The sequence below is a fragment of the Polyodon spathula genome, chromosome 10 (genome assembly GCF_017654505.1).
Source record: "Polyodon spathula isolate WHYD16114869_AA chromosome 10, ASM1765450v1, whole genome shotgun sequence".
Taxonomy (NCBI): Eukaryota; Metazoa; Chordata; class Actinopteri; order Acipenseriformes; family Polyodontidae; genus Polyodon; species Polyodon spathula.
In genome coordinates this window covers 40,032,251-40,047,661 of record NC_054543.1, presented here as the reverse complement: position 1 = coordinate 40,047,661, position 15,411 = coordinate 40,032,251, and the positions used below count along the sequence as shown (strand labels likewise).

Genomic DNA, 15,411 nt, shown 5'->3' with positions numbered 1-15,411 from the left:
CAGGATCTCATTTTCTTATCATGACTCATGAGTTTTACGCATATTTGATCAAGCAGACCATTTGAAAATTGATATATCACTACCTGTAAAGAGTCATCTATATACCCTTACTAGCTGTTCTTTCTGTCGCAGATTTCTTTATATTCCCTAGTGTGACGTCACACATGGGCTGGATATTGTTTTTAAGTGGAGTAGTTTAGAGGCTGCTATAGAGATGAGGAAAACCCGTAAGTCACATTGAGTAGAGCTAGAGAGCGAGAATGAGAAAGCGCATCGTGGATACTGTCGAATACAAATAGAGTGGATCACTACGAAAACTGCGAAAAAAATTGATGTCCAGGTATTATTCAAGGAAAAAACAAACAACAAAAAAAAAAAAACCTTAAAGTCTAAGTTTACATTTGCAAAGGACTTCTAAAGGAGCGGGGGTAAAAGCGAAACTGTCTGAGTCTGTTGTATGAAGGATATTAGATTTTTGACAGCTTTTTATTTTAGGAGAAGTGAGGGTTATCTAAATTGAATTCAAACGCCACATCCAGAATTCATTAAGCACAGCTGGAGTTTACATCTAAAACAAACTCGTATGTTTTCTTGCAAAAAGTTTCCAGCTGAAACGTGAGGAGAGATTGTACACATACCCGTGCTTTAAAACCGTGAGTTCGGTTTTATTATAAACAAAAAATGGAAATATTCAATTTACAAATATTCCGTTTCTTGATGGTTATATCACTCCTTATGCAAAGGTAAGAGTTATTTTTCTTCTTAACGTATTACTTTGTCAATCTAGATCTTTGAGAAAATGCATTTTTCTATGTAGACATTTTTCTGGTACCAGTTACCAAGTTTTTAAATATGCATGTATATTACACATACGCGATTTGTATTTATTATTATTATTATTATTATTATTATTATTATTATTATTATTATTATTATTGTATTGCGTTATTAATTGTATGCTATGTGATTCATGTATTATGTCTCTGAACCTGTTTCATGCTTATAGTATTCGCAACACGTTTTGTAGGGTTAAGGATATATGAATACCCACATACACATTTATCTGGTTATGAAACTATACAACTTTGTCAAAATGTATCTTCATAAATAGTTACTATATCTGGGCTACTGCCGTTCTAGGATCTTTATTCCCTAAATGATCAAACGTGCATCCCGCAAATCCGCTTTAACGCGGAGGTCTTGTAGAATTGAATGGGAGATGAACAGTTCAAAACGAAAACCTACCTATCCACTTCACTTTTTAATCGCTTCAAGTAAAGATGTGGTAATCTGTCATTTGTCTACTTTTAAAAATGATGTTTTTTTTTTGTTTGTTTTCGTTTTTTTTTTTAAACGAACACATCTTGGTTTTTTAAAGCAAATTCGTGTACCTAGTTATTATGGCTATAGGCGACGCTGTTCCTTGACAATCTCCGCTTCCAGTAAAAACCATTTCACCTCATGAAAAATAAAGTAGTCTTTAACTCAACAATAGGGGTTAAACGAAGCATTGGGATGGAACAGACCTGAAGCTTATTGAAGTACCGATACTGTTTATTTTTGTGCACACCTTATTTTTAATCTCTCAATATGTAGGTACCGGGTAAATCTGAAACTTGTGTGATGCAAACAGCCCTAAAGTACCCTGAGGCCATACACCAGTAAACATTTGTAGGGAATTCGTTTAAATAATTAGGAACAGCTTGTTGTCCAAGTCTGCGGTTTCTATAGTCCAAGTTCAAAGCATTTTTGGTTTGGTTAATTGTAGCATTAGAGCATAAGAAGTATAACAAGCTTTGTTGTAATCTTTTAAATAAGAGCGGTGCATTAATGCACACATTATACACACGTTAATTGTTCTTTAATGTAATGTATTTCACATTCACAGTATAAAAGCAACTTGCTGGCTAACGGCGGCATGTATCTATGTTAGACAGAATTAGAAAAACAAGAGCTAAATTAAATATATTTTTGATGTTCAATGTAGGCCTATGACATTTTTTTTTAAGAACAAAGAAATGTGCGCCAATAATTGTGTCCAATAATAAAGAACAGGTGTTTTTTTTTTTTTTTTTTTTTGTTAAAATCGTGTACTTACATTAACATATTTTTATATATTCATTCATGTTTTTTATTTGGTTAACGATTAAACCGTTTGTGCGACATTGTGTTTAAAAGGTTCCTAATGTGATAGTGCCATACGATTTTCTCTTCTCTTCTCATTTTGAAAGTAACGTGGTTGAGATTGATATGTATCTCTGATATGGTGTGTCCAATTTGTGTTTTGCTTGCCTGTGCAGGACGGGAATAACTTGTTTAAGCATCCATAGGCAGTTCGTAGTTAGAGCACATATTGTCGTGTACATATCAGTAGAAGATAAATGTTTTTAAAATCTACTTAACTTTGTTTTTCAGGATAGACTCTAACGAAATTTTGGGTTTGAAACTCCCATCTGATCCAATTCTGAATGCCAATACAGTTTGCTTAACTCTTCCGGGCTTGACAAGACGACAGTTGGAAGTGTGTATGCGAAATCCAGATGCTACAGCATCAGCCATCCAGGGGATCCAGATTGCCATCCACGAGTGCCAACACCAATTCAGAGGCCACAGGTGGAACTGCTCCAGTCTGGAGACTAGGAATAAGATTCCTTATGATAGTGCCGTTTTCAGCAGAGGTAAGATTGCATTAAAGTGACTAATGAATCAACTACAGTTACTTTCCATCTTATCTACTGTATAAAACGAATTGCTTAAAATATTAAGACACTTGATTTATCAGCAAAGATGAAATAAAATAAAATAAAAAAAACAGACAACGGCAAAAAAACATATTTATATATATTATATATATATATATATATAGATATATATATATATATATATATATACATATATATATATATATATATATATATGTTTCTGTATGAGATATCGTCTATCGTCACCAACTGGGGGGGGGGGGGGGGGGGGGGGGGGGGGGGGGGGGGGGGGCATTAGAATGTTTAGGGCCATTTTATTTATGTATATATTTATTCATTTTTAACTACAGCGAACGTCATCTTAACCGAGGCCTGTACCGTATAATGTGCGGATACTTTATTTGGGGTTTATTGGCTGTTTTGACTGGATCGCCAATAATACTTCCACCAATCAGCGGGTTGCATACAGCACTCATAGCGAGTCCGCACTCTGTCAGACCGGTATACAGAACAGGTTAAAGCAGCGGTAGACAAAAGCAATAACGTGTCAGATATCAAAGTGGATCTGAGAATGGTAGTGATGCGGCCAATGTGCTTAAAAACATTAAAAGTAGACCAGACATTTCCATCAGTGGATTTAAATAAATCTATTGATGATGCGATCAGAAACCCAGAGGCAGTGTAAACTGCATGTAGTAGGACTGTTCTTTTTTATGATTAGGGTTTAATTAAGTAACAACCAAAATTGTTTGTGTCAGACTTGATAAAAGTCTGCAACAAAATGGTTCATAGTCGCTATGACTATCAGTGCAGGCATCGTGCACATATCGCAAAGTCCATAAACAAAACAAAACGTTAAAACGTTTTTTTTTTTTTTTACTATACACAACAGAGCTGATTTTGCCAGTGCTTTATTGTTAAAGATTTCACATGTGGCAACACTGCCCTATTACCGCATGGTAGAACTGTGATAGTTCCACTGTGTTATAAAACAGAGATAGCAAAAGCTTATCGTAAAATTTTACTGGTTCTTAAAATTAAGGGCCACATAAGAACAGTAAATCCAGTAACTGATTAGAAGGCTTTCTTGTTGTTCTCCAGGTTGCTGTAGTTACATGGTAGATGCTATAAGGAGTTACTGTAAGTGAGACACTGTTTCAGCAGACAATTAAGTAAACATTTATTTAAATGTTTTTGGAATTAAAAGTATAAATGCTGCTGCCGCCATCAGACCCAGTAATTTCTGAAACAACACCAATTGTACTGTCAATCCCTGTTGAAACAGGGTTAGACAGTTGTGAATGGCGGCTACTCTGTCGTCTGATAGGTAGGCTCGTATTGTAAGAGAGTCCAGCCGGAGACCCAAGTAAACCATACTTTGCACCGGTATTAATTGGCTTTTGGCATCATTGAGGGTTAGACCATCCTTTCTGTGACTGGGAGCAAATCAACCAGTTATCCAGGTAGTTCAACATCCTAATCCTGTGCAGCTGCAAGGGGGCTAGGATGGCATCCACGCACTTTGAGAATATGCGGGGGGCTAAGGAGAGGCCGAATGACAGCACGGAAAACTTGAATACGCTTTCCTGAATGGCGAAGCAGAGATATTTCCTGTGAGTGGGATGAATAGGGACGTGAAAATATGTGTTCTTTAAGTCCACAGTGGTCTGAGGTGAGTCTGAGGTGCAAATGTGCCAATATTGTCACTGGTGTTGTGAGAAAGGGTGGGTCTGATGCCACAAACATTCGGGGGGCCTGCTGGGGCTGCTGAGGCTGTGGTGGAACTTGCTTCGAAGGCTGCCTAGGGTGGCACTGGGGCCATGCAGCACAGTGGGGATCAGAACCATCACAGTCTGTGTCATGGGCGGATGCCAGCATCTCACCCTCTCCCGCACCGGAGCACAGGAAGGGAGCATCTTGACCACCTATTGGGACACCTCCCGTTGGTCAGAACGTTGCAGGATCTCCTCCACTGCTGGCCCGAATATATGGCCAGGGGAGATAGCTGTGTCCAGCAATGCAGACGTGTCCATATCCGGGACTCTTGCCTGGGACAGCCAAAGCTGTCTGTGAGCCATTATAAGGCCTGACAGGCTTCAGCCCAAGGCTTACCCTTGGAAGCATGATATCTGTAGCAGCGTGCCTGAAACCAAGCGCAGCTCTGAAGCTACTGGTTCAGGGAGGGGCGCCAATTGCAAAATGCCATCCAGGTGGGCTGTGGGGAGACCTGCAGTGTTGGCCAGGTGCATAACTTGCTCTTTAGCTGCATAAGCCTTCTGAAGATGGGCCTGGGTTATCCTGCATTGACCGTTAGGGCATGCAGAGTCCTTAGACAGACCTACCGGAGGGGCTCGCAGCAGGGCAGTGAAGGTAGCTCACACCGAGTGGGAGGGCCGAGTCAATCCAGTGGTGTCGACTCAGCAGCGGGCGTGGCAGAGCCAGGTCCTGGTGGAGGAATCAAGCGTCTCTCTTTTCTTTTTTTTCTTTTTCTTTTTTTATTTAGCTGCAAATAGCAGAGGAAAAAGACAACATAAAACAGCAATGCTGTAGGGTTAAGAAAGCAGGCTACAGTCGCCAGGCGATGTAGGCTGTTGAAAAGAAAATTGCAGGGGAACTTCCAGAAAACTCGCAGTGAGAGCTCTTTCACACAGACTCAACCACAGCCACTGTAGAGGTTAGTATACCTACTTTACCTACCTGATTGTGAGAAGCAAAAGAGAATGTGATCTCCGCGTGACTATTTATTCCCTCTGTAGGCGGGACCGAGGACATCACTCCACGGAGGGGCCTATGGCAGCTCTGACATTAAATGCTCAGTAAATATCTGACCTGTGGCAAGCATATCCCCATAGTATTGGTTCCTGGCCATCTTTGAATTGAAGGAGAACCACTGCTCTATAGAATAATATTGGCCTATGACAAATCAGTGGCCCATACATACTTAACATACATACATACATACATCCATATACTGTACACATGAATGGAGTACTCTTAGAGAGCCCCAAGTGAGTCTAACCAGCAGAGCTATGTGGATAGAGTGGATATGTTGATAACTTGAAAACACAAATTATATGAAAAATAATTGCAAGGACTTATCAGTTATACAACCTAGACATGCTTTTCTATTTTCTATCTTTGTCTTTTAGATTTATGTGAAGAGTTTAGATTTTATAAAAAAAAAAAAAAAAGACGAAGAGTAACACTAGCCTATACAAGTATTCAGATCTGTGTTGAATAGGCCTTTTTAGTTGATTAATGCTTCATCTTTCGTCAGAGCAAATGCTGTAAATTTGCTTTCCGCACTTTCCCAACTCTCTGTGGCAAAGTAGAAACTTGTTTTGTAGGTTTTTATAACCTGAAGTGACAGATTTCTTTAATCTTTAAGTCATTTCCCCACTTTTTCAGCCATCAGCTCAGCCATGCGTGTGTCTCACTTTAAATTATTTGTTAGTTTGATTTGTTCCAAGTCTCTTCTACTCAGTCTCACAGTAAGTCTAAAACTGCATCTCCAAGCTGCTTTTAAGTGTCATCTGCCCCCATGTAAGCCTGGAAGTTTAAAAAAAAATAAATAAATACAACCTACAAATGAAAAACATGTTATAGAAAAAAAAAAAAAAATTGAACTTGATTTAATAATTCCTGACCCACACTCTTTCAAACAAATATGACGTTTAAAAATACTGTATTTAGGTTTTAGTGCTTGTTTAAACAATAATTAAAAGTCAAATTCCAGACATATCCGAGTGTTTCACACTTCAATACACATGGTAAAGGTTATTAAGATTAGTAATAGCTTGTGCATGAAAGCTTTCACCTAAAATAAAAATTAGACGGAAGAGGGTGACAAAAGGTGAGGCTGTGTTTAAAGGTACATTGAGACGATTTCTAATCTGCATACACAGTTTAACACCTGGCTATTTTCCAAACTCGGTGGGTTCACATTCAGTTTATAGAATACTGTAAAAGAACATGTATAAACAGGTTCTCACTAGGGCCTGGTCAAGACCAACACCACCTAACTGAACGTTTTTAATTATTATCTGAGCTCTGTTTCTCTTTATTCATAAAAAACAAACATACTGAATGAATGGACAGTTAAAGCAGCTCAATGCAGTACATGGATATCTAGACCAATATGCCCTTTAATTGGATATTGTAAATAAACATTCAAAGTAAAAAAAGAAGAAATAAACACAAAGTAAACAAATAAATACAAAACATGTAGAGAAACCAGAAACTGAAACCAGAAAATAAAAAGTGTCTTGTCTCTTAAGTCATTAAAGGGCATATCTATGTTGTAAATTGACTTTGTCTGGTGAACATTTTCTTTGCTGATAAATGAAAGATTGACATGAACATCAGACACCAAAGTAAGCCAATTGCTATCCTGAAATGTTTATCATTTATCCTACATGTGCATTATATATATTATATATATATATATTCTATATATATATAGATCATATTTATATAAGCCATGGAACAGGAGTTATAGACACAGCTGATTTCACTTATAGGGAACAGTAAATATTGTCCCAGATCTACAGTCTTTTTTTAAAAACATTAGACATTATATGACAAATAAGTAAAATTCTTAGTAGAAGATGATAAATATATTATTACTCCTAGAAATATGGTAATTACTTAGACTGTCTGGCAAAAATGCAATTGTTTATATTTTGCTGGTGTGAAGATGTGTTTCTGCTGGTTTCAGTAGAAGTGTTTTTTGTTTTATAGGCTTCAAGGAGAGTGCCTTTGCGTATGCAATAGCAGCTGCTGGAGTGGTCCATGCCGTATCTAATGCTTGCTCAATGGGGAAGCTAAAAGCTTGTGGCTGTGATGAGAAAAGGAGAGGGGATGAAGAGGCTTTTCGCATCAAACTGAACCGACTCCAGCTTGAAGCCATAAACCGGGGGAAAGGCATGGTTCACGGAGTCATGGAGCACATCCCAGCCGATGCCCCAGGACCCCAGGACTCCTGGGAATGGGGAGGCTGCAGTCCTGATGTGGACTTTGGAGAAAAGTTTTCCAGGGACTTTCTAGATTCCAGAGAAACATACAAGGATATTCATGCCAGGATGAGATTGCACAATAACAGAGTGGGCAGGCAGGTGAGAACTTTTGATTAGATACTTATCTTGTAAGGTAGCTGGAGCAGAGCAGTTTGTATTGTTAAGTTCAGAAGCATTTAAAATAAATCAAAAAAACTAATAATGTAGATCTCACATAAGCAAATATATCTGCTATTCGTGCACTGCCCAGCCAAGTTCGAAACATAATGTTCTTTCCTGGGAGTTTTCTTGACTTCCTAATTTTCCTTAGGCAAAATGGCTCAGCAATGGAAACAGCAAGTGCCTGTTTAATGAAGCATGGACATAATGCCTTTGGAAACTATCGAACGTGGCTCTCCTCTTTTAGGTTAATCAACAAGTTCAATAAACTGTTGTTGTTGGGACCAGTTAGTCTGGACCCACAATTGCGGCTTTCTAAAGATTTTCATGTCGATACTTTTCCCCTTGCATTACTGTTAGTCACTTTTTATCATGTTTACATTGCACTACTGCAGAGTTAAAGGCTGTTTATGAGTTTAAGTACTTAAATTCTACTCTGCGTGTCTAAGGTTGTTCACAATTACCCACACACTTGTATTTATTTATTTATTTATTTATATCAGTTGTCAATCAAAAGAGTCCTCTTGGAAAGATGAAGCCAATCAAAATACCGTTAAGCATCGTCAGTCAAATGTGCGTTCTATATCCAATCGTATTTGTGATATTACAAGACTTTCAAACCAACACATGCATAGACAGTAATGGCCAGTTCCAAATAGAGGGGAAGGACCTTGGTTGTTACATAATTATTAAATAATTAGTTTACTTAACATGTGATCAACTGAGACGTGAGATTGTTAACATAGTTGCTTTCCTCTTTCTGGAGGAAATCATGTTGCAATCAGTTTGAAGTCTAACTCTGTCAACTTGAAAGCAGTGAAAAACTGAAGTGAGGGACAAAACGCCATGGCACTGCTTTCAACAGGTCTGCTCGAGACTCCACCTTACTGCTTGCACTGCATTTTCCTGTTACAGAGTGTTGGGCATGCCTTTTGATACTAAAGTAAAGCTATTGATCATCCTGTTATAAATAGGAACTATAATCATTGACTGTACATTTCAAACAATAATACAACGTGTGATAGCCAACCTGTATCTATAGACTGTACAGCAAAAGAGTCCAGTGGGTAAATTGTTCATTGTTAACTGCCTCCCCTTGTGTACTTTATTCTTGTATCTTTTCATCAGACTTAATTTCTGGTTTCCTTGCAAAGGACTCCGTTGGTGATTGTTTAGACAAAACACAAATACTGACTTATTCTGCAGATGCAGAAAAGCTGAAAGATAATAACATGGTTAATTTAATCAGTTTACCCAGCAAGAGCTGTTATGATAAAGTAGAAAAAAACAGTGTTGCAATAAAACTGTAATGACTATATTAAGAACTGGAAAGACTAATTTGGCATAATTTAAAAAAAAAAAAAAATTATACTGTTGTACTCAAGTGGGGCATTAAAGGATAAACAATATTTAACTCTAGATTTTTACTACAAGTCTCTGTATTTGTTGTTATTGTTTGAGGTTCTTATACAGTTTGGATACACAGTGTAGTTTAGCATGTTTTTATAACAATGCTATGAATTCACATTGTGTTGTTAGTGGATAATAGTTACAAAGAGTAGTAATCGTCCTTATATAAAGAACCAACTTTATTATTACTGTTTTATGCAATCCTGACTATCCCATTTGTCTCTATAAATATTCCTTGTGAATATATACAGTTCTACAGTGTTCTTTCAAAAGGTTGTTTTAAGTTGTATACTAGTTTTCACACAAATAGCCTTTAATTACATGACAATAAAACCAGCAGCCTCTTATGAACTGATTACTGTCATGTTTATCACAATGTTACAAGTTATTTAGAACTGTAATATCTTTCAAACAAAAATCTGGATTAAAGTAGAGCAACAACCATACCAGTCTTGTTCAAGCTTTTCAACAATACATTGATAACCAAAAAAAAAAAAAAACATACAGATGAGGTCTGAAAAAATATCTTTCCCCCCAAAAAATCTAAACAGAAAGTGGTCATTTGAGAGGGGTATACCTGCCTCTTCATGCCCACCCTCTGGTTCTCACGATGTCGAGGCTTGTTAAAAGCACTAATCAGTGGCTGCTGGCTGTTTGGAAACAGATGTTTAAACTGAGCACAAGATTTGAAACATCAAACGAGGCGGAAAGTAAAAAGACATTCGCCCTTCCTTCCCCAAAATACAGCTTTAAGACAGACTTCTCAGATGGGAGAGGAAAGAAGTGGCAGTCAGAAAGTGGGGAATTCCACTTAAAATTAATACATCTGCTTAATTGTTCAAGTTTTTTGTTTGTAGTGACAAGATGCTTTAGGAGACTGACATATAATTGGAAACTGTTAAACAATAGATTTGCTGAAGCAGCATTCTGGTACATAAAGTTGGAAGTTGAGTAGGTCATCTGAGGAAAGTTCATTACAATTTATAAGCCTTATGGATCATCTCAGCCAATCAGGTTGAGAGTAGAGCGACCCGCTAATGCTAGCAGGACTTTATGACCTTGAGACTCACTTTAAACTTTGACTTAAATTTCAAGCAGCCAAAAGGGATCCAGTCCTAAAAAACCTAAAACCTAAACTAAAAAAAAAAAAAAAAAAAAATCAGTTTATGACAGCATTAATTTTCTCTGAAACGGTTATTACTTGCAGGTAATTGACCATGTCTTCATTAAGTTCCCCTGTCACGGAGGTCAATTATCTGTATAAATGCATTCCCTACATCTACTACTACTCCCACTATATTTAAAGTGTTTTGAAACATGAGAATAAACTCCAACCTATCCAAAAAAACAGTATACCAACGTTTAATCAAAAAACTCATCAGTACAGGCTTAAAAAAATCTAGTGCATTAGTGCATTTATACAAATATGCTTTTTTTAGCTACATATATTAGCCAATGGGAAGTGTTTAAGAATTAATGTAATTCTTCCTAAACAGATCTGCTGTCATCTGTTACCGTTTTCAAATAAATTACTTGCTTTGCCTTTGTTCCATTCATTAATTACAAGTTCATGAAAGACCACACAAATTCAGTTTCATACCCGCGATAGATATCTGTTTGGAGGGAGTCCCCATGGTAAGATTATGTATCTTTAGAAGTAATCTAAGTGGTGTGAATGTTCAGTATACTGTATCAGAATCCATTCAGCTTGGTTAGTTTACTCAGAAATATCATATTCACACCAGATTAAAACATTCTGCTGCTCTTTTCTCCCCTAGGTTGGTTTATTGACCCCAGTAACTAAATACAATAAAACACAGTGTTTTAAGAATAGATCCCATTGATAAGAGGTATTCTCCTTATGGGGCAATGATAATGTAGTTCTATAAAACAATTAATAAATAAATAAACAAACACACTGCTATGCTAACATGGTATGCTCCTGGGGTTCCCAAACTGTCCCAAGTGGGCCCTGGGATCAATGGCATTCTATGTATTTTTATTTTTTTTTAGATCTGTAATAATGAAAAGCAACAATAAAATAAAGACAAAATAAGATTCAAATGAAAAAATAACACATTTATATTAAGTTTATTTATGATGTTAAAGGTTTAGAAATGTTTTTAATTTGACATTTCTCCTAAGAAGTGCTGATAATGGCCTAATGCTGCTGAGGAGGTGGGCCTTGGATAAAAAAAAAAAAAAAAAAATTAAAAAATTTGGGAACCCCTGATGTAAGCAATTGAGGCATTTATTAAAACTCACATAAATAAATCAACCAACAGCAATAACCCTAGTTTGACAGATTTTGAAAAAGAAAGGAATGTTTTCAAACATCACATTAAACCTCAAGCCCCAGTAATTGTCCTTGGTCTTAATGTGCCACCAACATGTCCTGTATAATTCCTCCCTGCAGTCCGCTTGCTGGTGTCAGTTTTCGTCGCTTTTTAATGGGAAACAACCAGATGTTGTATATTTTCATTAGCTCTTCAAGCTGATTTTGCTGTAATTGCTCCAAATGGTTCTTTCCACATCTTTAGGAAACAGTCTTGTGCCCAAAACCACATCACACACATTTTCTTTTTTTCAGAAACATTTACCTCCTTTCTCATTAGAAACAAGATGTAATAATTCACATATCACAATGGGTATGCTATGGAATAATGATGCTTGGTTCTCTGATATAATATACAGATTCAAATGATTACAACTGACCCTTTAATTCAAAATTGGGGAGCACTTTACAATAAGTGGTGATTCATATGGGGTTATGAAGGGGTTAAGTATAAATGATTATACTGAATTCTTGAACAGTAAATCTGCTGCATACTAACTGGTGCCTTCACAGTTCTAAGTGGTTGTTTTGATCAACACATACTCTGCTAGGATAAGCCACTGCGTGATCCTTTAGTAGAGGTTTTTACATCACCAGTGAATAGATTGTATGAACTACTTTTCAGGGGTAATCCTGTGATAACAAAGGACAGGGTTATTCCCCAGTGCTATAAAATGCTCCAAAAAATCCAGCTGTGGCTTATCCTAGCAGGTTATAGTATGATAAACTTCTAAATCATGACAACCAATAATTAGAACCTTTTTTTCCCCTCGATCTTTTTTTTTTCCTTTAACATACTGGAGTAGAATATTAAGAGATTAAAATTATGCTATGTAAGTTGATGTGCAATGTGTAGGGTGCCTCTTATTAAATACAATACTTCACCTTGTGCAGTTTGGGTTTGTTCTGGTTGCTCAAACTGTGCACAATAATGTGTTTTATATAAAACGCACAATGTAATAATTATGGTGCTATACACAGTGTTGCTGTTTTTGTTTTTTTTTACTTTAGAAATGGTTCACATGTTTTCTACATGGAATGACATATGTACACAAGATGTACAAATTATGACAAAATCCTGAACAATGATTCATAAAATAATCATTTCAATTACTTCTGATAGTATTTCCGGTTTCATGCTTAGTCACCAGAACAAATGAGTTGCAGTGTGGATAATGATAATGGATAATGGCAGTGATCAGTGTGCACTGTACTGTAGGTGTGCTGCTTTGTGTATTTATGTAGTGCTTCCCTTGGTGACAGGGGTGGGTATATTCTGATCTGTCAGTGCTTTGAGTGGCCCTCCTTTCCTGTCAGTAATTGGATCTGAAATGTTTACTTCAGGCGTTGACAGACAACAGTAATGCTTACAATATCCAAGCTTTGAGAGAGTACGAGTTAAGTCTGCAGGTTAAGATGGTTTTGCAGTGTATCATACACTCACCGAATCAGAAGCACAATACAATAACATTTAGAACTGTGTATTTGCCATCATGATGGCATGTTTTTTGAAGGCTACAAGCAATACGAAATGTTCTTGTATCTTTTTTTTTAGTTTTTTTTAAACCGCACAGTCATTACGGTTCCCCATAACTGTTCTTGTTGACTTTTTCTCTTTGAAATGCCTTTAAATGAAATCAGCGTTGAATTTAACCCCTCTGTTGTTTTGTTCATCTAGGTTGTATTGGACAATATGAAGAGGAAGTGTAAATGCCACGGAACCTCAGGGAGCTGCCAGCTGAAAACTTGCTGGCAGATGACTCCGGAGTTCAGAGCTGTGGGTTCCCTTCTTAAAGACAGGTTTCACATAGCTACTTTAATCAAAGCCCACAACAGGAACACAGGGCAGGTGGAGAACGTCCACCTACCACACAGGAGGAGAGCTAATCTGAACGAGCTTATCTATTTTGAGAAATCACCAGACTTCTGTGAGAGGGAACCTGAGTCCGATTCTGCCGGCACACAGGGGAGGATTTGTAACAAAACAAGTCCTGGGATGGAAAATTGTGAAAGCCTGTGTTGTGGAAGAGGACACAACATCCTGCAACAGACCAGAAGTGAAAGATGCAACTGCAAGTTTCACTGGTGCTGTTATGTCGTTTGTGAAGAGTGCCGGATAACAGAATGGGTTAGCGTATGTAAATAAAATGAAATTCAACATATTTATCATACGGGAAGAGACACATCTGGACCATCAGATTGACTTTCCTTTGCTGTGGACAACGCTCTGTGATATATGGATGCATAAAACCGTCTTAAAGTTTAAAGCATGAGACTTCAATGCTAAAAGAGTTAAGATTGATCTTTTAAATCAGCACTGCTTTTCATTTTAGAAAAAAAGGTGTTGTTAAGTTAAATAATTTAAATATAGATAAGAAATTGTATAAAAGACTTGTCAGTATTTGAGAGAAACAGGGGGTACATTGTTGCAAGTGCTGTATTTAAGGATATGCTTTTTCAAAACTGAATTTCTGGCACATTAATAAAACTTCAATAACAACAAAAAATAATGAGATCTTGCTTGTATTTTAATAAATGCACATACATGTGTGGCACACCAATCTGTTTAACATACATTTGTTGTGAACTAAATTATGCACTACCAAGATCCTTCACCAAAGTGTTATTTTTTTTATTATTATTATTTTAAAACTGTGGATGAACATTTTATCAACAAATACATCGAACTTTATTCATTCTGGACTTGCAAAAAAATGGCAATTGTATCTATGGACAAGGGAGATGCTATTGAAACATCTACACATGTGTTACTGATGTATTGTTTGGGAGACTACCAGAGTGATTCACAATAAACTGGGAGGGTTGAAGAACACCCCCCAAGATGCCTCAAAATACAATTTATATTAAAATGAAATGATGTTGACCATTTGTTGATTTACTGCATTATAAGTTATTTTATTTTTGTGAATAACCTAATATTTGTAAACTTAGTTGTATTGAAAAACCATGCTAAATATTAAAGGGATTTAAATGGTGACTATTCATGCTTTGTTTTGTTTTTGTTTTTGTTTTTTTGTGGGGAGTGGGGTGGTGTGTGTGTGTGAAAAATATATATTTGTGATATAATAATTAACAAAGAACAAACACGTTGACCTGAATCTGATTTCAATGTTTAGAACAAATTAAAAAAAAAAAAACTTTCATATCAGGGGTTGACAGGCACAGTGAAAGTAACTGAAAGACACCAAACGATTGTCCATTGTAACCCTTAATGACTGTATGTATGTTTCTGAATATATGACCTCTTTGCCAGTTTATTCTCTCTGAGTGCTGATGGAATCCTAAGAGTTTTCCAAATTGGCCAGTTGGAGAGATGTAGGTTTTTATTTATATTCTTAGACCCAACAAATAAAACAAATACATTGCATACCACTTAGATAGATTGCTATCTACTGTATATATGACTGTACCAGCTCTTTTTTTCTTCTTGTTTTATCTGAAGGAAAATAAACTGAATACAAATAAAATAAAGCAAACCAATAAAATAATCTTTAAAATATATATCAATCTAACTGCTTCCCATTCATGTTTTTCTACCCAAGTGAGAGTTGTGGCAGATGGGTCTATTCAGAATATTTAGTGTTTTTTTGATCATTTTTCTATTTGAGAGTAGAATTTTGGTGGGGGGGGGGGGGGGGGCGGGGGGGGGGGGGGGGGGGGGCTATATTTTCATTAATTGCTATAAACAAATACCACTTGACCTAATCTTCATGACTGTATACTGTACTTCACAACGTACTTGCAGAACACTGTCACATGTAATATGAAA

The 15,411-nt window shown here is 36.7% G+C and overlaps 1 protein-coding gene across 1 annotated transcript; it reads left to right on the top strand.

Annotated features, from left to right (window-relative positions):
- Window positions 1-226: 226 nt before the first annotated feature.
- On the top strand, window positions 227-14,598 carry LOC121321481 (protein Wnt-10a). The gene is made up of 4 exons (XM_041260448.1): window positions 227-743; window positions 2,416-2,678; window positions 7,443-7,816; window positions 13,300-14,598. The coding sequence occupies exons 1-4, from the start codon at window positions 682-684 to the stop codon at window positions 13,765-13,767; spliced, it is 1,167 nt and encodes a 388-aa protein (XP_041116382.1). The 5' UTR covers window positions 227-681; the 3' UTR covers window positions 13,768-14,598.
- Window positions 14,599-15,411: the final 813 nt, after the last annotated feature.

Excerpts from the sequence above, each read along its gene's own strand:
- LOC121321481 (XM_041260448.1), top strand. The coding sequence starts at position 682 with ATGGAAATATTCAATTTACAAATATTCCGTTTCTTGATGGTTATATCA. Across the intron at positions 2,679-7,442 it reads TAGTGCCGTTTTCAGCAGAG|GCTTCAAGGAGAGTGCCTTT; the intron begins GTAAGATTGCAT and ends TTTGTTTTATAG. Across the intron at positions 7,817-13,299 it reads ATAACAGAGTGGGCAGGCAG|GTTGTATTGGACAATATGAA; the intron begins GTGAGAACTTTT and ends TTGTTCATCTAG.